Here is a 25,790-nt window from a genome sequence, read left to right on the forward strand (position 1 = left end):
GAGCAAGGCACCAAACCCCCTCCCCACCATCAGCTCAGGAGCGTGGGCCCGCTGTGGGCCGCTCCGTCACTCTGACATCTCTCCATTAGTGCATGTCCATAGGATCCTGTTTGTGCATGTGTGTGTATTTCAGCCTATGTGTGTGTTGCATGACCTACAGAGTGTAAAAACAGAAATTTCCCCTTGTGGGATCAGTAAAGTAAATCTTAAATCTTAAATCTTAATTAGCATTAGCATGCTAACACAACAATGCAGTGCAAGCTGTTTGGGTTTCATGCTGGTGCTCAAGGGCGACATCTGCTGGATCAAAAAAAATTGCATATTAAGCCTTTAAATTGCTCTTGTGTGATTAATATTTTCCCTCCCTCAAGGAAAATATCCCCAAAACACAACCTGGAGACAGTGTGAAGACTTCTTGTCCTGGTATTAGCAGAAGCTCTCGATGTCGTTCCCCTGTAAAATATAATTTCTCCTAAAACACTGTTCTCCACAAAGTCGTCGACGAGCCGGCTGCGGTTCCAAGAGTTGAACTTTTTCAATCTCTTCAGAGCGCTGTGAGCGTATAGCGACAAAACACAGCTGACCCTGAGGGTGTTTTTTGTGCTTAGGACACCGAGCGACGCATGAATGAACTGCATTGGTTCTGTATAGAAAAAGGACGCTGCCAGCCCAATACAGGCTCCAGGGAACGCCCATTTTATGTAACAATTTACAACACACAGACTAAGTTTACTGCTGGCTTGATCTGGGAACACATTTACAAAGCTAAGAAATGGTGTTTCTGCACAAAGAGCAGTTTAGAGATGATCATGCAGATTTGAAACAAAGCCCCTTTGTGACACATCCAACACAGTTTATAGACAGAGAGGTACTTATTTAAGCGACAGCAGCATATGTGCACTCCTTCTAAGTCAATGCTAAAGATAATCTGGATCTAGAGAGGTTTCTTCAAGTCCTGTTTTTATGTTTTGGGCCCTTTTTTGACTTTGTTGTGATGTCTTTATGTTTCCATTCATATTTAAATTAACCAGAATGATCCTGGATGTTAGGAAAATACTTCAGGTTATTCTTTATTTCCCATATGGACTGCTTTACGACACAAACTGTGATTATTTTGTAGGGGAGGAAAAAGAAAATCACCTGTTTCAATGGTTTGAGCCTCATTCTGAAGCTACAGATCTTGACTTCCTCCTGGCTGTGCAGAGAATGTGGGACAGTAGGGGGTTAACTGTGCCAGAGTTATTTGGTTCTTGGACACGGTGGCCCCGCCTGCCGGATGCAAGTTTGACTCAAGGGCAAAATCCAGAGTGAAGGCCTCTCATGTTTTTGACTGGCTGCCAACTCCTCTGCGCTCTCTCTCACTCTCTCTCTCTGTTCCTCACTTGCTCTCCTCCTGTCATTTTCATCTCTCCCTCTCTCTCTCTCTCTCTCTCTCTCTCTCTCTCTCTCTCTCTCTCTCTCTCTCTGCTTTGCTATCCCCTCCCCTCTGCCTCTGATTTACTCTCCCTTTCTGCTCCTCTCGGCTCCCCCCTCTCATCCTCTCCCACATGAAAATCAGGACTGACATAAAGCAGGTCCAGTGTCCGACTCGTCCAAAATTATGTCATCTTTTCAGAAAAAAACGTGGCGTTCAGAACTCTTCGGTTGTGATACTTTGAAGCTGCTCAAGCTTAAATAAAAGAGGGAACAGAAAAAGAAACAGAACAGGTGTGATGGCCTGTTATGTCCATGAACGAGCAGCAGTTTGGGGATGTTTTCACACACCTGGAGAGCCTTTTATTCAACCTCAGACGTGCATGATATACTGTGGGAATGTGTGAAGTGTTAAAGATGTGAATCAGATTGCTGTTCCTAAAAGTCAAGAAACAAAATTCAACCTTGTGAACTTGGAGCTGAATGCAAAACAAAAAACAAACACCGACCAAATCATCAGGAAAATCTTGGGTCAGTCGCTCCTGATGTTCGTGGTTGTGCAGAAATCCAACGTAGTCGTTCCTTCACTGCCTGATCCCGACTTTTAGCAGCTTCTTTAACAGATGAATCCACAAAGTAAAGGCAGTAAACAACACAACAACAACAACAACAACACCCAACAGTTAGTATTTGACTCGCTAATGTTGTTTAATTTCTGAAGTAATGTCTTCATTACTCTGACCTCTCTGACCTTTCTGTGAGCTTTTCAGTTCCCATCACGCTCTTTCACATTTTTTGTTTTGGTGTGTGTGTTCTGCATGAATCCAGGGGTGGCCCATCTCCGAGTCAGAGTGACTCACCGAGTGCCTCTGAGGATTGCAGACTGACAGGTTAGGAAACCACATACGGCAAATGCCTTGCAGGCAGGGAACAAAGTCAACTGATGTCTCCTTCGGGGGCAAGCCACTTACTCACCCAGACAGCCGTGCTGCTATCATCCTGCAAGCTGGAAAAAAAAAAAAAGAGCTTTTTGAAAAAGAGATAGTTTAATTGTTGTTAGAATTAGTTTTGGTATTTAGTTTACTAATATTTAGTTTGGTGTTGTTTATTTAATTATTCAACACGTTTTCTTTATTTAGAATAGATTTTGGGTAATATTTTCTTTTGCTAGTTATGCATAGTTTTGCATTAGTATTTTTTGTTAGGTATTTGGGTAACACTGTGGGCACCAGAAGTTATTTAGGTAAGAGGCAGGTAGAGGACCAGCATGCACCTGGGTGGGCCTATGAGAGGCAGCAGGAGACACCATTTTCTTTGTTCTTTTGTTTGCTTTCTTTTGAACCAAATAAATCACCAAAAAAAAAACGCAGATCTCTTGCGATGGACATTGGATTTCTTTTGCCTGCGTACATCACATCCCCCATGGTGCATCAGTGGTCATTTTGATTATGTTTGATATTAGTTTATTTAGATTTTTTTTAAAACAAACTACAGACAGATTTCCCCAGATGTGCACGGGAGAACTTCAGTCATCATCTTCACTATCACAGACCTAGTTTTCCTTTCATTTGCCATTTCATCTGAAGAGTATAAGAACAACACAATAGATCAGATCCTGATTATGACCAAATCATTTGTGGGCTTCATTCTGGAGAGGCGGGGGGGGGGGGGGGGGGGGCGTTGGTTTGTAAACAGTTTGTGAGAGCAGGTCCTGATTAAAGCCGGCCAAGAATGTGCTCGGCAACAAACGCTCCGAGGAAGAAGAGATTCTCAGCATTCCCAACTGGTTAGGGGAGAGAGGTACCGGCTCCTCGTCGATAGGAAGTCGTCTGTCATTAGGGGGTAATCACTTCTCGAGAAGGATCGCAATGCCTGGAATGATTACTGTTGTTATCAGCAGTGAAACTTGGCGCAGAGAGAGAGAGAGAGAGAGCGGATGAAGGTTTTCTTTTTTTTCTCTCTCTCTCTCTCTCTGCATGTTTTTTTCTCTCTGCATGTTTTGATCATTTTTTTTCAAAACATCATCGAGTTTTACTTTTTCGCTCTGCAGGGTAGTTATGGAGCGCGCACTCACCTGGATTAAATGCGGTATAAATGCTTGGATGTTGTTGACTTAAAGCTGGTTGGTATTTCTTACCTGGGGGCATTTCTAATTACTAATGGCTCATGTGTAATGATGCATATCATGTCAGAGGTGCAACAAGGTGGATGCTATCCGTAATGCAGACTCACTTTGGAGGAACATTTCTGTCTCCTTCCACTTATCTGTGTTTGTTTGCAGGATTTTGGGGGCTGTAGTCCTCTTAAGTGGCTTTTCTGGGTCCCTTGGTCCCGACTGTTTTGTCTTCTTCCCTTCTTCCCTTTTCTGCTCCTTCCTTTTTTCTCTTTCTTTCTGCCAGTTGAAGCTTCAGGTGGAATGATGCCGTTACAAAAACGCTCGCCCAACATGCCAAGCCAAGTTTTTGTCTCTGTGAGTCCCCCTCCTCCTCCTCCCCCTCCTCCCCCTCCTCCTCCTCTTCCTCTTCCTCCTCTTCCTCCTCCTCCTCTTCCTCCTTCTTCTCCTCCTCCTCCTCTTCCTCCTCCTCTTCCTGGTCCTTCTCCTCCTTCTCCTTCTCCTTCTTCTCCTCCTCCTCGTCCTCTTCCTGGTCCTTCTCCTCCTCCTCGTCCTTCTCCTCCTCCTCTTCCTCCTCCTCTTCCTGGTCCTTCTCCTCCTCCTCCTCTTCTTCCTCCTCCTCCTCCTCATCTTCCTCCTCCTCCTCCTCTTCCTCCTCCTCTTCCTTCTCCTCCTCCTCCTTCTGTTCTTCTCCTTTTAGCCTTCTTCTCTTCCTCCTCTTCCTCCTTCTTCTCCTCTTCCTCCTCTTCTTCATCTCCTTCCTCCTCTTCCTCCTCCTTTTCCTCCTTCTCCTCTTCCTCATCTTCCTCCTCCTCCTCATCTTCCTTCTCCTCCTCCTCTCCTCTTTTTAGCCCTCTTCTCCTCCTCCTCCTCTCCTCGTCCTCCTCCTCCTCCTCCCCCTCTCCTCTTCCTCCTCCTCCTCCTCCTCATCCCCCTCTCCTCATCCCCTCCTCTCCTCCTCCTCTTCCTCCTCATCCCCCCCTCCCCTGATCCTTGAGAACAGGAAGTGTATCTTGTTAAGTGATGGATGGGCCCCCTGCTCTTGCTGAGAGGAAAGGGGGGGGGGGGGGGGGAGGGGGGGGCAGTCAGATGAGTTTAGCAGTCTCAAAGCTGAGGGTCGGCTCTGTTGCCTTGGAACCCTCGGCGCTTGAGCGCCTGGAAGTCACAGACACTTCACCGTTATGTTTGTGGAGAGAATCAACGGCAGATAAAGCGAGAAAAATAAAATGAGAAAAATGAATCCTAAATTAACGGCAGAGCAAAAAGAGCGTTTGCTGTGATTGTGTCTGCATGTGCATTTGTTTGTCAGTTTGTCAGAGGGAGTGTCCGTCTGTGTGATTTATTTAGCCGTGGGTCAACAGGTTTGTGTTGGCATGCTGCCTCCAGATACTTCCAGGGAGAGCGACTCAGGAAGTGTCCCTTTGCACGTCCTCTGCATGGTGCACTGCCGCGACTCGCTCAACCTGCTGCGACAAAACAACTTCAGCGTGCAGCAGCCTCACCTCCTGCATACACACAGAGACCAGTTACCTGAAGGAAGAACCACTAGCTCTCTCATGTTGTTTTATCGTTGTTTTTGCAGACACATCTTATCAAGTTCCCAGATTCTCAAGCCTCCATGACTTTTATTTAAAGGGATACTTCACCCATTTGCATTAATCTTTGTATCATTAGACACCTGGTAGTATTTTTGAATGGTCGTGCATCCCGCCCTCATTTTCCCCTGAAATGGGAAATCTTTGTATTTCTGAGTCTGTAAAGGAGCTTCCAGTGACGCAAAATGACGATTTTTGCGTCACTGGAAGCTGTTGTGGTTAGCGGGGTGAAACTACAACGCTAGTTCCTCATATTTTCGACCTCTGAAGCTACAGACCAATCACAGATCAGTGGGTGGGAACTCACTCCCAGAATCGAAACTTTTTTTATTTCTATATTTCTACTGCTATATTGTATATTTTGGAGAAACTGTAACGATCAAATTTCCCTCTGGGATTAATAAAGTATTTCTGATTCCGACCTTAGTGGGAGTGGCCTGCGGTGCTGTGCATTCTGGGATTTGGTGTCTTTCATCCACATGAGTCAAAAAGACACTTTCTGCCTTTTCTTGGTCAAGAAGGCACCAACTTCAAAATGTATTTCACATTTCTACATATATGACCCAATGTCAGTACAGATTCATGTTTCAATGGGTGAAGTATCCCTTTAATGTTGCAGCCATCTATCCTTCTCCCAGCAGGACCCCCCCCCCCCAAAAAAAAAACAGCAACCCTTTCATCCTTTCATTCACACTGACGTTATTTCTCTCACTCCGTTTTATGCCGATAATTCTTCACCCGCAGCCAGACCCTCTCCTCTCCTCCAACGATCCGGGAGACTTGAAAACAACAACATTTCCTCTCGTGATCCATTGCTTCTTCTTCGTCAGCCATGGCTCTGTTGTGGTTACCTACAGGCAGCTACTAATGTTTGTCTCCAGTTTCCATCCTCTCATGTTCCATACACACAGGAACACAGAAAAGCAGCAGATAAAAGGCAGGAAAGCTGTCCATCTCACCCAGTGTACAGGAATAGGTTATCCAGAGGGGAAATAAAGCAGACCATAAAACAAACTCTTAAAAGTGCATCCGGCACACTTTGCAGGCAGATGGACTTCAAATGTAACATGCTTAAAGACCATTGGTTTCCTTCATGGTATAGGCCCCCAACTCTCAATGCTTCTCATTATCCCGACTGTTCCAGGCTTATTTACAATCTCTGTGAGGGTGAGCATGAGTTGACATGTAATTGTGGGCTTTCACATAAGAATTATTTCTTTGACTCCTTGTCCACATTGGCTTAAAAGGCGAAAGGTTAATTCTCAACGTTGGTGACCATTATCTCAAGGTCCATTTTGGGTCGCCTTTTTAAAAAATTATTGTTACAACATTCAATTACTTTTCAGAGAAGTATTTTGTCCTTGAAATGTCTTAAAACCAGGAGATTTCTACTCTGAATGTGGGAAAGTGGGAATCTTTAAATGGCTGATATCATCAGACCGACAGTCCAAAACCCCAATTAAGTTTAGTTACATGACAATAATTGGGGGGGGGGGAAGCAGTAAATCTCCACGATTGAGATGCTGAATGGTGCAGCTATTTGTTTCATAAATAACTTAAATGATAAATGACTTTGACTATTGATTTGAGCATCACTTGGGTACTCGCCTAAGTAATGCCAAGCGTCACTAAAAGTCTTTACTCGTGCAGTTTGTCTTGCTTTCTCTGTAATTTTAAGCAAACTGGTAAATGTTCTACTAGGGTTATCACGACGCCAGGATTTTAAACTTGGGTATGATATTAAAAATCAAACCTGTTTTGAAAGCATGGCAACACAAATAGAAATCCTAGGCACACAGTATTGGGTAATTTATTTAATTTAATTACCAAAGAAATACACTGAAACTCCTTTACACTGTTTAAACTGCACAACGATGTCGGGAACTTTTTGGTACCAAATGTATTTTAAGCATTTGCATTGCTCTTTATCTTTGCTCTCTGCAGCTTTTGTTTTAAAAAAAAAAGTTTTTTAAAAGCTTTAGTCCTTTTCCATACTAAAGATCATTAAAATAATGGTGATTTGTATTGTTTTAAAATATGTGGTATGGTAAAGTATTGAAGTGCAAAAGATTTGACAACCATATGTGGTCTGATAACAGTCTATGTATATTTAAGACACAAGGAGGCCATCCAGCTTGGAAGATCCCTTGGTGCATCCACAGAACCAGTAAAAAATCACTGTGATGACTGTGTAAACAAAGAGTTCAAAGGCTGCTGGTCCAGTCCCCCCAACCTTCACTGATCACTCCTGACGTGACCTCTTGCATGGCTTGCGTCTGCATGTGTCTCCTGCCTCGTCTCCACTTGCCGGGGTTTAGTCCTGCTGTGGCCTGTCTGGCCCAGAGCCAGTGGCTCCACTGTCCTTATAAACCAGGCCTCACTGACTCATGGGAAAATAAGAACAATGAAACTGTCAAGTTCCATTTGATATTTGTTCAATCCTTTCAATCCCAGTGAGCTTACATTTTAAATGAACACCAGTAAAAATCCATTTAGTTGTTTCCAAGTCTAACAGTTCTTCAGCTAGCTGTCTGGTTAAATGGATACACAACCCAAACCAAACAAAGCTATACCATATCATCCCACAGCTTGTCATGGCCTGGTTAGAAGCGTGAATGGAGACAGGGCATATTTGTCCGTCCGTCTGCCTGTCTGTGTGCAAGAGGCGCCTGCCACTTAATGACGTCTGACAAGCGAGACGGCGGCGGCTTTGGGTTCTCAAGGACTGTTGTGGGGTCACCGAGATGTGATCTGTAGGAAGTGGAGGGTTGATCAGATAACATCAGCATTGTCTGAATGACTACTAGAAGGGGAAAACTAGGATTTTCTTAGTTTGCATTTTTGCTCATTTTGGTTTGTGGTCTTGTTGAAGTAAGCGTCCAATCAGTGCTGGAGTCTGAGTACAGAGATCATGGGGTCAGAGCCATTGCAACCTGACAATTCCTTTCACACAGCAAACCATTTATATCCAAAAATATAATCGGAAAGAGTTTGAAAACACATCACTTTCACATCTGTTACGCTTAGCAGGCCAAATAATATTTCACTGCTGCTCAGTATTAATGTATTTAAGCCTTAAACCGGACGGACCTGTGTGTGACAGTCTGTGAAATATGACGGTGAACCAGAAGGCTGACTGTCTCTTTTCCATTCCCACAGGCTCTGATGCGTCCAGGTCGCCTCGACCGGATCGTCTATGTGCCTCTTCCAGATGTTCCAACTCGACGTGAGATATTTTCTCTCCAGTTCCGCAACATGCCGGTGGCCCAGAATGTGCCCGTCGATGACCTGGTGACTAAGACCGACAAGTATTCTGGAGCAGAGGTGAGTTACATTCTACAATTCACTTAGCAGACACTTCTATCCAAAGCGACGTACATCAGAGAGTAAGAACAACACAAGCAAGGATCTAGAAAAAAGGGAACAATGTCAGTAAGAGCAAACGATCAGCTTTGAGTCTGATTGGACACACAGGTGCTGACAGGAAGTGACCAGAGGCAAAGCACAACATTGAGGGCAGTTCTTGAGAGCTCTAATCAGTATAGAAACCATCTTATAAGTCGTCGTTATCAAACAAAAACCATCGTCATTACCATCATCATCATCAATAATATGGAGACCATCATCATTAAGTTAGTAGGTATTCATGAAAGAGCTGGGTCTTTAGCTTTTTCTTAAAGGTGCAGAGGGACTCTGCAGATCACATGGAGTTTGGAAGTTCATTCCACCAGCGGGGGACATTCTCCATTTTATTTATTTTATAAGGAGTGCAACAAAGAAAGCAAGTACTTCAACTTTCATTGGTTTGAAAGGATAGGGAAGGGTCACCAGAAGGACTTTTATATGGAAATAATATTTTTTCATAAATTTCAAAAAGACATGCTATTGGAGAAGTAAGCTATCCATTCAGCGTTCAGTTACCACTCACTGTAAAGGACTTAAATCTACAATGGATAGCTCTGACTGTTCTGTCATCACTTCCACAGTAGAATTGAGCATCGACTTTTTCTATTACTCATCACTCGTTTTTTGTAACAGTGAACTTTTTCCTAATAAGTTCAGGATCTCAATCCCTTGTTTGAAGTCTTTCTCAAAATGAGAATTGGAAATTGTTGTTTTTATTTGGAGGAAATCAATGATGAAGTAAAGTATGCTGAAGGGCCTGGCTACCTCTTGATTGACAGTGTGTTACCATGGCAACCTGGCTTGGCAGCTGTTCATGTTTTCAGTGAGAACATTTTGTTTTAAGCTTGTATTAAACAAGCCACAATAAGTAAAACTGGTTTCCCAGTGTGTGCGTTGACTTTGCGTTATGCCTGTGGACGCGCAAGAGACAAGGCGAGTAAACTCAGTGGGAGCTTCACATACACACACTCAGGCATGGCACACACACACGACGCTGTTCCACCATGCCGGCTACAACTTTACACATTTCTAGCTCGGGGCCCCCCATTACACTTCTGCTGCTACCTCCGTTAGGGGATCAGGGGTGGAACGACTCGCCCCACCAACCCGCCTCCATGCGTTACACATTTCAGACCGGATGCATCAGAGGCGCCAATATCCCGCATTACGCTGGCAATCTGTAAGTGCCAATTAAGCTGGCATGTATGCATGTATGTATATATTCATGTATGTAACTCAAAAATTGAATAGAAGGGTTTTATGAGTTTACTGTCAAAGTGTCTGTTAAGAATTCAAAGTGGGCCTCAAATGGTATATTTGTTCTGATTGTTAGAATACTCGAGTACATCTAGATTTTTCTTCTGTTTTTCACTTTTTTTGCACGGGTCAAATAATCTACTTCCGATGGTGCCCTGTCGATGGATTTTAAACTGACAACCCTGCGTTGGGAAACCTCCATCCTTAACCATTTGACTATTGCCGACCCCCTCGAATAAGAACGCACGACTTTGGCTCCCGTTGCAGTCAGATGTTACTGAGCTTTTTCCATGATGTCTGTGTAGCGTCTGTATGCTGTCTCACAGAGCTTCCTCGTGATCTCACAGCAGACTGGGAGCAATCGTACAAACACTCCTTTGTGTGACGGATTTGTCTCTCTCCGTTCGTCTGCCGCGTGATTCACATTGTCTTCAAGAGAGAGAGTGCTACCGTCCCTCAGGACTCAAAGAACTCAGAAACAGATAGGAGAAAAGAGAAAACAAACTTTGTCTTTGAACTGTAACATGACTCATGGTTTGATACACCATTTGACAGAAAACATACATTTACATGACATATACAGGATAGACCTCGCCCTGACTGTAAATCCATGCTGTATATATTTAGACTTTCGAGGCTCATGGATATGATAGAAATGTCATGCTGGCCTCGTGACCAGCTCAGAAAATGACCATTTATTAAACGATTCCGAGAGTGGCGTGCCTTGGCCGGCTTTGAAAACACAGATTCATCATTGTTGTCCCAGTCACGCTTTCTGTGAGACATGTTGTGCTGTGTAAAGAAGAATCTGTGATGGGTTAAGTTAGAGCCGTATAGAGAACAAACCATATGACGTATTTTTGTAGGCGAACCCGACAAGTAACAAGTAGCATCGCCATGGGGTCTAACGAGAATTCGCCTATGGGATGTTTACATTGGATTTTGGATCCAATGTTTAAACCTACAGGAGACATCTCCGACTAGTGAGAGAGTTCCCGCCCTCTGTGTCCGGCGTGATGACGTTTAATGTCCCCGACAACCACTGTAGTCACATTTAGCCACTTGTTAGCAACCGCCTTTTTAAAGACGCGTAAAAACTTCAAAATTCACAAGTGGAGGTATTACCTAACGTAGTTTATGTGGTCTAACAAAACGCCAACATCTCTTAAGCTTGTGTTAACCACAGACCTTATTTCAGGCGTCTAACCACAAACCCATTCAAAATCCCCGTTGACTTTTAGACGTTAGACCCCATGGCGCTCAAATGCTAACTTACTTCAGGGTTTTAGGACTCATTCCTGTGGCGCTCTATTAGTTATTTACAAAATGACTTCTTTACAGAAAAATGACGGAAATACACTTCAGTCCCTCTCTAAGTCAGATTGACAGATTCGAACCCGGGGTCGCCCGCTCTCGAGGACTCGAGCCTCTGTACATGTGTCACATGCACTAACCACTAGGCTACTGGCGCCCCTGTCATTTTTTATGTGTTGCTGATGAAGCAGCAGATAGAATAGAATAGAATAGAATTACTTTATTGATCCCAAACTGGGAAATTGTGGCGTTACAGCAGCAGGTTATCAGAGCAAATAAAACAATATAAGAATAGATACATAAATAAACACTTAGAATATAAAACAAATAAGAATAAGAAGAGATTTATACTTCAAGGATTTAACTTAACATTCTTACTGGTTTAAAAAAAAAGAAAAATGAAATACAACATTTATTCAGGCTCGTCAACTGAATGTAAAAATACTTGCTGGAGGTAAGAGGTGTAAGTTTGCAGAAACAGTGATGACAGTGGTAAATATGTAATAAGAATATAGGGGGTTATCCAGAGCTGTGCAAATTTGTGGCTGTGCAATCAAAGATATATATGATCATCAGAGCTGACAGGGAGGATGCTCAGTTATTTGGCATATTTACACACCTTTGGAAAGGCAACAAGACACAATAATTAATTAAGCGTCATTTTGGACATCTGCATGGTCCAAAAAAATAATTCTTCTGATGCTTCTGAAGCATTATTCTTCTGTATTTTATTTTGAATCTTTATATACTCATGAGTAATCTCTGTGTCAAACGACTCGATATACACTTGTTTCCCTCCAACGTTTTCCTTCAGCTCGCTGACAAACCGAGCTCTTTATCAGCTCTCAGATCTGGTCTGATCAGGACAGGGAGGTGTTGAGGTGTTCCTGTCTTTTCTCTTGACATAATGATCCTCTCGAGGTGCAGTCTGAAGTTTCCTTCAGGGGCCTCTCTTCATATCCTGAAAGTACACGCTCTCATCCTGATTCGTGACTCCGCAGCCCTCACCCATTAAAAAAAAGAGAAAAAAAAAGCCTAAAGCAGGCGTACACCTGGTGGAGGTATGCAGTAAGAAACCAATCCCCCCCGCTATCAGGTGTTGTGTTTGACAGCGGGGTTTCTGGTGTAGTGTCTCATCTGTGGAATGGAGGTTTTGCAGTCACTTGCCGCTGAGTTCTTCAAACCTCACAGAAAAATTCAAAGAAATGCCACAGACGGGCTGATAAGAGTTGATAGGTGGAAAAAAAAAAAAAAAAAGACGCCTGGTCTCATGTGTGTGCGTGTATTATATTTGACATACCAGCGCTATAGATCAAATTAGATTAGATGAAACTTTAAACTGCCGTGATCACTGAGGGGAAGTTTGAGAGAAAACAGGAAACAGATAACAGAGCGATAGCAGAACCAAAACATAACGCTGTGTTTACGAGAAAAAAAGAGCACCACGGGACAAATGCAGCAAATCAACAAGTCAATAAACAAACGGAGGTCCAAACAAACCGACCGTGACCGTTGATTGGTCCGATCTTAACTGTCTCTTAACTGGCAGGAAGTTTGAGGTTTTAACATCGTCAGCGTTTCAAACTTTGCCGTGTCGCTGCATTGAACTGTTTCCTTGTGGAAAGAATTTAAACTATCTTTTACAAAGAAGAAATACAGATTCATTAAAAGACGTTCGTCCGTTCTTTGACCCGATCTGAAAAGGCATTTTGTGTTTTCCGCCTGTAGCTCGAGATGCTTTTTGCATTGTTTTTTTTTTTTTTTTTAGAAACAGAGAGTAAAATTAAATCACAAAAAATCAGCTGCTGACCAAAAAGAAAAAAAATCAGAAGTCGAACAGTATTCACGCTACAAATGATTTTAAATTGAGTTTCCTCCCACATTTGCTATCATTTACTTTTCAATCGGATTTTCACCCTTTGGTTAAATGAGCCAAGATGCTTTGTTCAGATGCTCCCTTGAAGAATATAAATATATATATATTTACTAAAAAGCCTGACTCTGACTATGTAATTCTACATGTGTAAAAATCAAAAGCAGACGATTAAGTCTTGACATAACATATAAAGAGTTTAACGAAAGCAAGACAGATGCATTCATTGCTGTCACACTTGTTCAAGATTCAGACTGAGCCACTTATGTGAACGTCGACTTTACCCAGATTTCTCCTGTCAGCCCCCTGGAACATTTTCTGCATGAAGTCAGTTTGAGCTGATGGGAGAACGCAGCAGGAAATATTCTGGAAAAGTCACCACAAGCGAGTGGGAGGGAGTGATGATGTCCATGTCCTGACCTGTACGATCGGCATGGATGTGATGAAACTGCTTCATTATGTTTTCTGTTCAGCAGTATTTTTTCTTCTCCGCTCTTTTGTTGAGGAATATTTGAATGTATTCTCATGATAGTGTCTCATGTGGGACTCTGTTGGTTCATCTGCCACTTCCACGTTGTTCTTTTTCCATCATGTTTACCATCCTGAGACCCCCCCCCCCCCCCCCCCCATCCATCCAACAGGGAAAGTCTCTTGTTATGAGGTGCCTATGTGAACAGCCACAGAAGATTTTAGTGGCAGTCTCAGTGGAATTTTTAAAAGGAAACTCCAGGAAAGCATATTTGAAACCGGCTATATTTTATTGGTTTGTATCATGACAACGCTTCTCCACCACACACACGCTCTGGCAAAGTTAAACCTGTATATCTTTGGGGAATATGTTTTCTTTCTCGGAGCAGATTTGGAGAGTAGACTTGGCATGCTAACTGGTAATGCAGTCGGCTGCCGGGTACGTCAGCCCCCCCCCCCCCCCCCCCATGCTGCCATGGAGCTGGCTGGATGAAAGATGGAGGGGGCGTCGTAAATCACCAGCATGATGCTTATTGAAGCTGGAGGCGGCTTAGGGACCAGTTTCAGTTTTCATATAAAATCAGACTTTCCCTGGTTCTCACAGCTCTCCTTTTGTCACCTGGTTATGTGGAGGCTCTTTCAGGTGTGTACAATTCATGTTATCCTGATCATTTCCTAATCTACAATTCTACAATTCACTTAGCAAACACTTTTATCCAAAGCGACGTACATCAGAGAGTAAGTACAACACAAGCAAGGATCTAGAAAAAAGGGAACAATGTCAGTAAGAGCAAACGATCAGCTTTGAGTCTGATTGGACACACAGGTGCTGACAGGAAGTGACCAGAGGCAAAGCACAACATTGAGGGCAGTTCTTGAGAGCTCTAATCAGTATAGAAACCATCTTATAAGTCGTCGTTATCAAACAAAAACCATCGTCACTACCATCATCATCATCAATAATATGGAGACCATCATCATTAAGTTAGTAGGTATTCATAAAGAGCTGGGTCTTTAGCTTTTTCTTAAAGGTGCAGAGGGACTCTGCAGATCACATGGAGTTTGGAAGTTCTGCACATTGTACCAGTCCCTTATAAAATCCACTTTAGTAATGTGACAGAGGTGAACAAGAAAAAAATGGGAGGGGGGAAAACTGGCTGTTCCAAACCTGCACTTTGTTTCTAAGAACACTTTAAATTCTTCAGTTATTTGATGTTAATTATCAAAGAATCTGCTCTAATAACAGCCTGAAGGCCTCTTTATGTTTCTCATAGTTGATGCACGACAGCATGTGGGACTTTAAGCAGGGCACAAACGCGGTCCAATGATGTCACACTTTTACTGATCTTACTTTTTGTTTTCATTTTTGGACCTGCACCTTGTCCAAAAATTATTTTATTGGACTCTGAAAAAAAAAAACTACATTGAGAGGCCACTTGCTCTCCCGCTCAGATATTCAGTTGTTGGTTCAGCGATCAAACATGGTCACCTTATTATGAGCACCTTTTCATTAACCGTTGGGCCACATCTGCACCAACATCTGCCCACATTGTTGAAGAGGGGATAATAATGGTAATAATACAATTTATTTATGAAGCACTTATCAAAACCAACGTCACAAAGTGCTTTACAGAAAAAAGAAAAATCCTAACAGTCAAATACACAACAATAAAATCCTATTAAAAGCATGACAGTGCAGCAATCATCCAATGAACAGAGAAAAGAGAAACAACCGAGACAAAGATTGGCTAAAGTTAACAGTAAAACAAATAAAAACATCATGGATGAAACGAGGATTATAAGAAGGCCTTACGATAAAAATGTGTTTTTAAAAGAAGATACTGATGCACGAGTGGACCCATTGAGCAGCTTCAGTGTTCGGCCTTGGCAGTCAAGACTACCTGAAGCTTTGACTTTAATTACATTCCTGGGATTGCAGCAGACTTGTTGGGGAGGAGAGGGAGGGAAGGTCGAGAGGGGTGGGGGGTGTGGGGGGGGGGGGGGGGGGGGGGTGTCATGAAAAAGGAGGGTAGATTGTTGTTGTCAGTTTAGAAATGGAAGCTTGTTAAAATCACCTGTCTTCTTCCTACCTGCCTGGAGTGACATCTGGTTTCCCAACCCTCACCTCCCCACTAAACCCTCCACTGACAACTCACACACACACACACACACACACACACACACACACACACACACACAGCCATGAGAATTGCTGCTGGCTCACCTCTTCCATCACTCTCCCAAACAGAAGCAACATTTGATACTGTAATCGTGCTGCTGTCTTAAAACCAGATGAAGATGAGGGAAGGTTTAACCAGCTCCTGAAGAAAGGTGTGATGCTTCCCCTCCTTTCATTTTTTTTCTGTTAATGATCAAGCCCTGACAGGAAGAAAAAAAAAAGAGCCGGAGGATTTTTTGCACTGGAGTCAGTTCCAGGAGTTGATTGTAGCCTTGATGAAAAAGATGAAGCCATCTCAGGTTTCAATACGATTCTTTTTTTTTTTTTTTTAAATATATAAATAGAATTAATAACAAAGATTCTGCCTCCAGGGCGGAGAATGTTTTCAATTTCTGTAAAAAAATAGAACAAAAAAACATGTCCAAACAACTTGTAATGTAATAAACAAACCACGGTTTCATGAAGATCCTTCAGAGGAGAAAGTGTAGACGTAACTTTTATCGCATTTCTGCTTCATCTGCACGTTTCAAACTCTGAAAAAACATCTAAATAAGATTTTTTTTTTGTTAAATTGAAATCATTCAGGTGGTAAAGAATTAATGTGTCACAATTCCTGAAACAGAACTAGTAGTTTTGGCAAAACGTGCTCAACTTTTCCTTCACACTGGATGTTTGTTTTGTATGGAAGCGACTAGTGATCAGAGTCCAAAAGCTTCTTTGAAAATGAAAATGCATTAACAGAAATGCTTTTTAAGTTTCAGAATATGGGTGTATTATTATTTGACTCAAAAATAAAATGATGACTAATTTATCTAATTTGCATTTTAGTTTTCAACTTCAAAAATTGCACATTCTTTGACTAAATTAAAATGAAGAAAATGACATTTGCTTTTTCATTTTCAAAAAATGCCCCGCTAAATTTGTATCATAATTCAAATGAAAATGCAAATTTTAAAATCAAAATGCATTAACAGAAACGCGTTTTAATTTTCAGAATATAGGTGCATTATTTGACCTATATTTAAAATGAATATAAAGTCATCCAATTTGCAGGAAAGTTACGTCAGACTTCAGCTCCCAGGCAGGCGAACGTAATATTTACAGTCTATGAGGCGAGCGGGCAGAACGCGCAGTACGATAGGTGGCGGGGTGAATCTTTCTGTTAATGCATTTTCATTTTCAAATTAGCTTTATCATTTGAATTCTGATCACTAGTCGCTTCCATAGTTTTGCTGCTCTCATTCACCTGTTTAAACTCTTTTCTCTTTGACCTTGTAATGATATATGGTCTTCATTCTCTGGAAAAAAGAGTTTTGCAGGCTGTTTGCATTCACTTTTGCATATTAATTTACCTACCAAAAATTGCACAATAATTTGTATAAAGAGCAGGTAATGGGAACCAAAGTGCTTAAAAAAAAAAGCTTCTGTGCAGCATTGATTTAAGCTAACGGTGTTAGATGCTCAAAACAACTGGTCAGGCCTTCAAGTATGTGAGATCAGAAGACGTATAACAGAAAAGCAGATATTTTTAGAAGATTCTTTTTGGGTCTTTTTAGACGCTATATTAAAGGACAGCAGAGGAGAGACAGGAAATGTTGGGAGAGAGAGTGGGGGATGTCATGTAGCTAACAGCGTCCTGATCAGGAGTCGAAACTGGGACCAGTGCATCAAGGACGATAGCCTCTGCAGATAGAGCGCCACAGGAGTGAGTCCTAAAACCCTGAAGTGAGTTAGCATTTGAGCGCCATGGGGTCTAACGTCTAAAAGTCAACGGGGATGTTGAATGTGTTTGTGGTTAGACGCCTGAAATAAGGTCTGTGGTTAACACAAGCTGAAGAGATGTAGGCGTTTTGTTAAACCACATAAACTACGTTAGGTAATACCCCCACTTGTGAATTTTGAAGTTTTGACGCGTCTTTAAAAAGGCAGTTGCTAACAAGTGGCTAAATGTGACTACAGTGGTTGTCGGGGACATTAAACGTCATCACGCCGGACACAGAGGACGGGAACTCTCTCACTAGTCGGAGATGTCTCCTGTAGGTTTAATCTTTAGGTTAAGGTGAATATTATGTTAGTAAACTATTTATTAAGCTACGTGAATTAGTTTATCGGAGATCGTCTGAAGCATAACGGTAGTGACGTCACAATCATCCGACCGTGGTGTAGTTAGCTTTAGCATAACGTTAGCTTTTTACTTCTGTCGGCCGCATTAACGCTTCAAACATCATAAAAATGGTGTTCATCTGTGAAGATTACTACTTCCGGGTTGGCCTCCAAAAATACGTCATATGGTTTGTTCTCTATTGGAGGCCCGCTTCACCAACCCAGCTCTTGACTCACAACTCTTGACTCTCGCCCAGTCAGGTTACTATTCTTGTCCACATGTGACGTTCTTTCCAAACTTTACAAAGTTGTTCCTGTTCTCATCACAAACTGACCATTTCATGTAACCGCTATCTTTGAAAGAAAAAAAAACAGACATGTCCAAAAGAAAATCAATCTGAAACCGACACAGCTGGTACCTGAAAACAAACCATTCCACTTGTTAGACAAACAGGGAGAAAGTTGGAAAACCGATGCCAAAGGATTCCCTAAAACTACCCAGCTACAAGAAAATCAAAACAGGGTACCCTGAATGAGACAAAAAAAAGACGCTGCCTTGTCTGTCTATTTGAGAACCAAATCGGGGGGGGGGGGGGGGTTACAAAGCAGCCCATTGCTGGACTATTCAAAGGATTAATGCTTGAACATGTGTTCATAACATTTCATAAGATATCAGGCCAAATGGGGCATGCAGTTCCTTTGCCTTTTGTCGATGCAGTTTTTGGAAATGAAGAAGGACAGGCAGTGATTGCACAGCTTATAGAAACTCTTAACTTCATTAACAAAGAGTGCCACAGACCTCCCTGCACCGTGTGATTGGCAGGTGACCTCCAAGAGGTGAAGTGCAAAAAACACCACGGCAATGAGGCACTTAGCACATGGTGACAAGTTGTTGACAAAAAGAGAAATCTGGATTCTCCCCCCCCCCCTCCCTCCCCGCATGAACACAGTTAGGAGCAGGCTTGAAGTTTGCTGTCTGGATACAGGCGGTGCCAACCCTTGCTGCCCACCCTCCCTCTAGATCTCCCCGTGATGTAACAATCACCTCCCTTTGAGGGGAGTCACCGATGTTGAGCCATTCTTTTTTTTTTATGAACAGATTTTATTCCCATTTTATAAGGTTTAAGAACACATACAATGACATCCTACAAGTTTCCTATTAAGCCCCCCGTCCAACCCCCCCCCCTGCCACTCCACCCCCACAATGACAATTCCACCAATAAGACACAACAATTAAAAACAGTATTAATAAAGTAAATTCAATAATGAGAGGTAAATTGGTGCAAAATCAATAAAACAGACAAGACAAGAAATAATAACATAAATAATAATAGAGTAAAAATAATACTAACAATACAATAAAAAATGTACAATAAAAAAAAATAATAAAATTAAATAATAATAACACAATTAAATTAAAAAAAATTAAAATACAAAAATAAAATAAAATAAAATAATAATAATAATAAAATAAAATAATAATAATAAGATTAGTCCAATTCTTTTCTCCTCTTCTCACACCCACCCCCCCCCCCCCCACCCCCATTTTAATAAAACCTCAAGCTGCAGCGTTCAGCCGTATCAGAACATCTTCATGTTCAGCCACAGATGCCTATTGACCGACTGCGACCTCCTATAGCGGAGGAGGGTCTTTTATTTCCTTCCAACAGGAGGAACGCTGTTTTGGTTCCGAGCCCAGGTGTCTGAGACGCTTGGCTGACAGCCATTCAAACTCACTGGGCGCAATTGTTTTCTTAACTCTTTTTTTTTTTTTTTTTCCTTTTCACACCGGTAGCAGCAAGTCTGTAGTCCAAAGCTGGACGTAGGAATCAGGCAGATCAACAGCCTTGTCTTGACGTCAATGCTCCTTCCTATGATACATGATATCACCCCCCCCCCCCCCCCCCCCCCCTCCTTTTTCCTCAATTACTAAACTCTTCTGCTGCTCCTCCTGGTCGAAATAATTGTGTTAAGTTGAATCTTGATTAAGCAGTGTGGCTCCCCCCCCCCCCCCCGTCGTCTTAAGGACAGAAAAGTGGTTTTAGAATAAAGTTTAGGTTTTTCATTGAATGACACATTTTAAGAAAGAAGCCCTCCGAGGGCAAACATGCTGGATGTTGCAGAAGCTTGTTTGCAGCAATTAAAAGCCCTGTGAAGAGTTTCATCACAAATAAGGCCTTGTGTTGATGACACACACACACACACACACACACACACACACTCACACTCACACACGCACACAGGAAGACAAATGGTTTCCTCTTTAACACCTGTTGTGGTTGTGTCTGTTCCTCCTCTGGCTCGGTGTGTCTTCTGTCTTGATTTATGACCCGGTATTTGTTGTTGCAGAGATTTTTTTTTTTTATCACCAAGGACACAGGCACACAGAAAAAAATGCATCAACAAAGCTGCGTTGCTGTTTGACATAACAGTGACATTGCACAATGTGCGAGGCTCATATATACGCCATCAATCCTGGACTCTCCAAGAAAGAAAAAAAAAAAGAATCTGTAATCATCCTCCGATAAACATGTCAGCTTCGGTTGGAATGCGTGTCTGACGAGGTCTGAGGTTTTAGTAGTGATTTTCCAAAATATGGTTTAACCTCTTGTCTTGTGTGTGTGTGTGTGTGTGTGTTTTATTTTCGATGCGGCTGACCACAGAAGCAGGTCACGCCATCACTCAGAGGAACACAGTCGACATGGAAAACAAAGTCAAAAAGCTCCACAAAGGGCTGCGACGAAAAAAAAATCTTTTTCACACCTCTGCAACGCCGTGTGGCTGTGAAACACGTCCGCCTCACTTCCTCTCCTGGAGCCTCTCGCCCTCTCTTCATTGTAAATGTGTTGTTCTTAGCTGACACTGCAGGTTAAATAAAGGTTAAAAAAAAGAAAAGAAAAAATTCCAGCAGGCTTCTGCAGCCTGCTTTAAGTCTGGCAGTCCTTCAAAGTGAACGTCTCCAACAGGCCCCCTTATTTTACATTTTGAATATGAAGTCTTCACTGTGGTTTATGTGCGAGTACATGGCGAGCACAAATTGAATTTTTCCTTGGGAAATACGAGCCCTGAAGCGCGTGGGTCGTGCTGTTTCCCTTGGCAAAGTCAGAGGACAGAACGTGGGTAAGGGAAAGAGCCAAAGACTGAAACAAATGTGGCAAAAAAAAAAGAAGAGCAGAAAGGTAGAAAAGGATTGAAGAAATGGGAGGAGGGGGGAGAGCTGGATGCCAAAACGTTGAGAGAGAGAGAGAGAGGGGTGGGGGGGGTGGAAAAACCTGAAAGTAGCTAATAAAAGTAGAAAGGGACGGCCAAGAGGGAAATGCTCAGTGTCAAGGACACACCATTAACTCAGTTTCAATTATGTAAAAGGTATTTTTCTTTTTATGTAAATAGTTTTACATCCTCTCTGACAGACCGACTGAAAGTAACAGGTGAGCTCTCTCTACAGTCACAAACTTTAATCATTATGAAGGATATGGAATTAAAGGTGAGGGCCATTTAAGAGAGCTCGTTGTACAATAAGAAGAGTTCTTCTAAAGTCTTTATATGTGATTTTTCACACTTAAATGTAGAAATCAAGTATATCCTCTGAAAATAACTCTGTGAGTCATGACTGTCTACAATGGGTGTAACACCCGAGTCCCACTGTCTGTGATGTTTTCAGAGTTTTCAGAGTCCTATCGTCACTTTGTTTACATCGCCCGGACGGCCGGCTGACTCCTCCCCTCGTGTATAAAAGTTGTTTAATTGAGGGACTAGAGAAAAGAAGAATAACATACTGTGCTCACTGCTTAACTGTGTTTCTAGATCACGCTCATTTCAGGTAAATTTACATGCAGTGTGAAGATACGAGCATAATAAAGATCGCTAGCATTAGCATGCTAACACAACAATGCAGCGCCAGTTGTTTTGGTTTCATGCTGGTGCTCAAGGGCGACATCTGCTGGATCAAAAAAATCACATATAAAGCCTTTAACATGTGATTTGATATTTGTAAGTAAAATAAGCAATCAGTAGGTGATAAAACAAAAAGGGGCTTTTGTCACAATCATTTCTTGTTTTCCTTCCTTCTGTGTATTTCAATCTGTTTTAACTCCTTCAACTGGCACAACATTTAAACTGTGTCGTCTGTCTAAAAAATGCCCGGTTCTCGCTCTATAGCACTCACCGGGACTCCTTCGTCTTGTCTTCTTCCCCCTCGGCTAGTTTGGGCTGAATTTGGGTGTTTAGGTGCGAGAGTCAATGGCAAGTTCTGGAAGTTTTAGCCAAAGTTGTGATGATTTCAGTCGGCCGGTCAACCTCATATCACATGCTAGTTTTTCAGGCATTTTGGATGGAGGCAGGCTGATCTTGGTCGAGTGTTTTTGCACCAGTAGAAGTATTCATAATTTGATAGGATGTGGGATTTGGGTTACTCATACATGTGACCACTCACTGCATATAAACAGTTTTTGTGTTGGAAAAAGACATTTCAGTGGAGCACATCACACAGGTGGAGTTTTACCTACCTTGACATTACCGTATGCACACACACACACACACACACACACACACACACACACACACACACAGTCTCCAGGTCACTTCAGTGTGGGCGTGTTTGGTAAATATGCCATCCCTGCCTTTTCCGAGTCCAGGGAGAATGTGGAGCTTTCATTCGCCTGATTAAGGGGCGAGGACAAATATGCCCTTTAAGGCGAGGCCCGGCTATACCACCCCCCCCCACCCTCCGCACACACACACACACTTACACACTGACAGCCTTAATAGCGTGTAGCCCCAACACAGGTGCTGTCCCACATTGGTCTTTCCAAAACAGAAGGTGGGTGGAGGCCTGAGTTGATAACGATCTACATCCTGACATGGAGACGGTAAAAAAATCACAACATGACTTTATAGTTAAATCATCCAGGAGTCAACAGGAGAGCGTCCTCCATTTCTCATCACAAACCACAAACACACACCTCACTCTGAGCAACATGACGTTCTCTGGATTACATGATATACCTTTAATTAGATCAGTTAGGACTCTGAACATCATGACATTATGATTCATACAGCATCCAGTTAAGGCTAAAAAAAACTATATGAACTGAATTTCTAATTTCTTTCCGCTGGAAGATTCATGTGTGATCTCTTCCCTTCAGGTCTGTGTGACACACGGTGAGGACAAACCCACACGAGCACACTTTCATCATCACACTTTTCTATGGAATCTAAATTCCTCTGTTGAGAACCCCCCCCCCCAGACACACACACACACACACACACACACACACACACACACACACACACAAACGCTCCACTCTGCTATTTATGATCATGTGCCGTGTTTCCGTTCTCCCCCTTCCTCCCACGTGACTTTCCTCCCTCCATGCTTAACCTCACCTCCCACTCTCTCTCGCTCTCTCTCTCTCTGTTTAACTCTCTCTCTCTTTAACTCTCTCTCTCTCTCTATCTCTTTAACTCTCTCTCTTTAACTATCTCTCTCTCCCTCTCTCCCTCTCTTTAACTCTCTCTCTCTCTTTAACTCGCTCTCTCTCTTTAACCCTCTCTCTCTCTCCCTCTCTCCCTCTCTTTAACTCTCTCTCTCTCTTTAACCCTCTCTCTCTCTCTCCCCCCCCCTCTCTTTAACCCTCTCTCTCTCTCCCCCTCTCTTTAACCCTCTCTCTCTCTCTCTCTTTAACCCTCCCTCTCTATCTCTCTCTATCTCTCTCTCTTTAACTCTCTCTCTCTCCCTCTCTTTAACTCTCTCTCTCTCTCTCTCTCTCTCTCTTTAACCCTCCCTCTCTCTCTCCCTCTCTCTCTCCCTCTCTTTAACTCTCTCTCTCTCTCTCTCTCTCTCTTTAACCCTCTCTCTCTCTTTAACCCTCTCTCTCTCTCTCTCTCTCCCTCTCTTTAACTCTCTCTCTCTCTCTCTCTCTCTCTCTCTTTAACTCTCTCTCTCTCTCTTTAACCCTCTCTCTCTCTTTAAACCTCTCTCTCTCTCTCTCTCTCTTTAACTCTCTCTCTCTCTCTTTAACCCTCTCTCTCTCTTTAACCCTCCCTCTCTCTCTCCCTCTCTTTAACTCTCTCTCTCTCTCTCTCTCTCTTTAACTCTCTCTCTCTCTCTTTAACCCTCTCTCTCTCTTTAACCCTTTCTCTCTCTCTCTCTCTCTCTCTCGCCCTCGCCCTCTCTCTCCTGCCCTGTAATCTTAAATAGCTTTCACATGGAGTTGTGGTCACTGCAGACACTTCCTCTTTCCGTTTTTGAAAGATGGAACATTTCATTTCTGGTTGAGATTTTGGCTCAGCACCCCCGACGTTGTTTGATTTATGTATTATTTAATTTCCTCTCTGAAAATTGGATGCAGCGGGGCTTCTTTTTCTGTGTGACGATGGTGTATCCGCAGAGCTCTGAGAGCCAATATAATCTCATACATTAAACGTCCGCTGTGCCACAATTTATGTATGTAGGATTATATGTTAAGCATCTCTGTATCATCTGCCTAAACTTCTGGAGTGTTGGTTTCTGAATATTTTACTCTTGGTTTGGCATTTGCTTACCAGTTTATAAAAACAGTTTTCATACTTCTTCATGTCGTTTTCAACGTTTCATTCATCATTTAGTCGTTTTTTACTTTTTCTGCACAAATACACTGGAAAGATCAGCTGATCAGTGAGTTCATTTTCAAGCATTATCAAATACAAAACAGCCATTTCCCCTTCCTCAAAGGTGATGATATACTTCTTGTTTTTGTCAGATATTACTGTAACTTGAATATTCTTTGAGGTTTGGACGGTTGGCTAGACAATTTCATCATTTTTAAGACATCACCACAGGAAATAGTTTTCAACATTTGACTCTATTTTCTGACTTTTTCAACCAACCTTTCTATTTCTTCAAGCTTATCAGTGGAAAAAGATCGTCACTAAGCCCTCAACTGCTCTGAAATCATGCCTGCATGCAATTTTCAATTACAAGATTTTGTACACAGACCTTATTCATCATTCTGGATGTAGAAATTATCTATCAGAATCAGAATCCGGTTTATTGCCAAATACGTTTACACATACATACATTGACTTGGTGTATTGGTGCTAAACAATTAACAAGGAAATAAAGCAGAACTAGCAACAACTTAAATAATACAGTATAAGAAGATATTACAATATATAAAATATAATTTAAAAATATTAAAAATAAAAATAAAAAACACAAAAAGTATGAAAAACACAAAAAGTGCAATCTAGTTTTTTTCCTTTGCATCACCTCAAAACATTGAAATCTTGTGTTGGTTGAACTGACTGATCAGAAGCTGCACCTTTCAGACGCTGACATTCAGAGTCAAAACATCGATATAAGATAGTGAATTGAAACTTTTCTTTCAATTGTGGCTCAGTTGGTAGAGTCGTCGTCTTTCAACCGGTAGGTCGAGGGTTCGATCCCCAGCTCCTGCAGCAACATCACCGATGTGTCCTTGGCTGAGACACTTAAAGGCTTTATATGTGATTTTTTGATCCAGCAGATGTCGCCCTTGAGCACCAGCATGAAACCAAAACAACCCGCACTGCATTGTTGTGTTAGCATGCTAATGCTAGCGATCTTTATTATGCTCGTATCTTCACACTGCATGTAAATTTACCTGAAATGAGCGTGATCTAGAAACACAGTTAAGCAGTGAGTACAGTATGTTATTCTTCTTTTCTCTGGTCCCTCAATTAAACAACTGTTATACATGAGGGGAGGAGTCAGCCGGCCGTCAGGGCGATGTAAACAAACTGAAGATAGGACTCTGAAAACTCTGAAAACATCACAGACAGTGGGACTCGGGTGTTACACCCATTGTAGACAGTCATGACTCACAGAGTTATTTTCAGAGGAGATACTTGATTTCTATTATATTTAAGTGTAAAAAATCACATATTAAGCCTTTAACCCGGAATTGCTCCCACTGCTTCGTTGGCGGTGTATGAATGTGAATGAATGGGATTAGTTACTTCTGATGGTTTCACTACATAGCAACTACTGCCATCAGTGTGTGAATATGAAGGTGTGTAAAATTGCTTTGAGTAGTCAGAAGACTAGAAAAG

At 42.2% G+C, this 25,790-nt stretch overlaps 1 protein-coding gene across 1 annotated transcript in view; it reads left to right on the forward strand.

Annotated features, from left to right (window-relative positions):
* afg2a (AFG2 AAA ATPase homolog A) overlaps positions 1-25,790 on the forward strand; it is a 149,336-nt gene that overhangs the window by 111,819 nt on the left and 11,727 nt on the right. Inside the window, exon 16 of the mRNA XM_061047682.1 lies at positions 8,281-8,445. Within this exon, the coding sequence (XP_060903665.1) occupies positions 8,281-8,445 (165 nt within the window). The remainder of the gene's footprint in view (positions 1-8,280; positions 8,446-25,790) is intronic.

This window comes from Labrus mixtus, chromosome 10 (genome assembly GCF_963584025.1).
Source record: "Labrus mixtus chromosome 10, fLabMix1.1, whole genome shotgun sequence".
Classification (NCBI taxonomy): domain Eukaryota; kingdom Metazoa; phylum Chordata; class Actinopteri; order Labriformes; family Labridae; genus Labrus; species Labrus mixtus.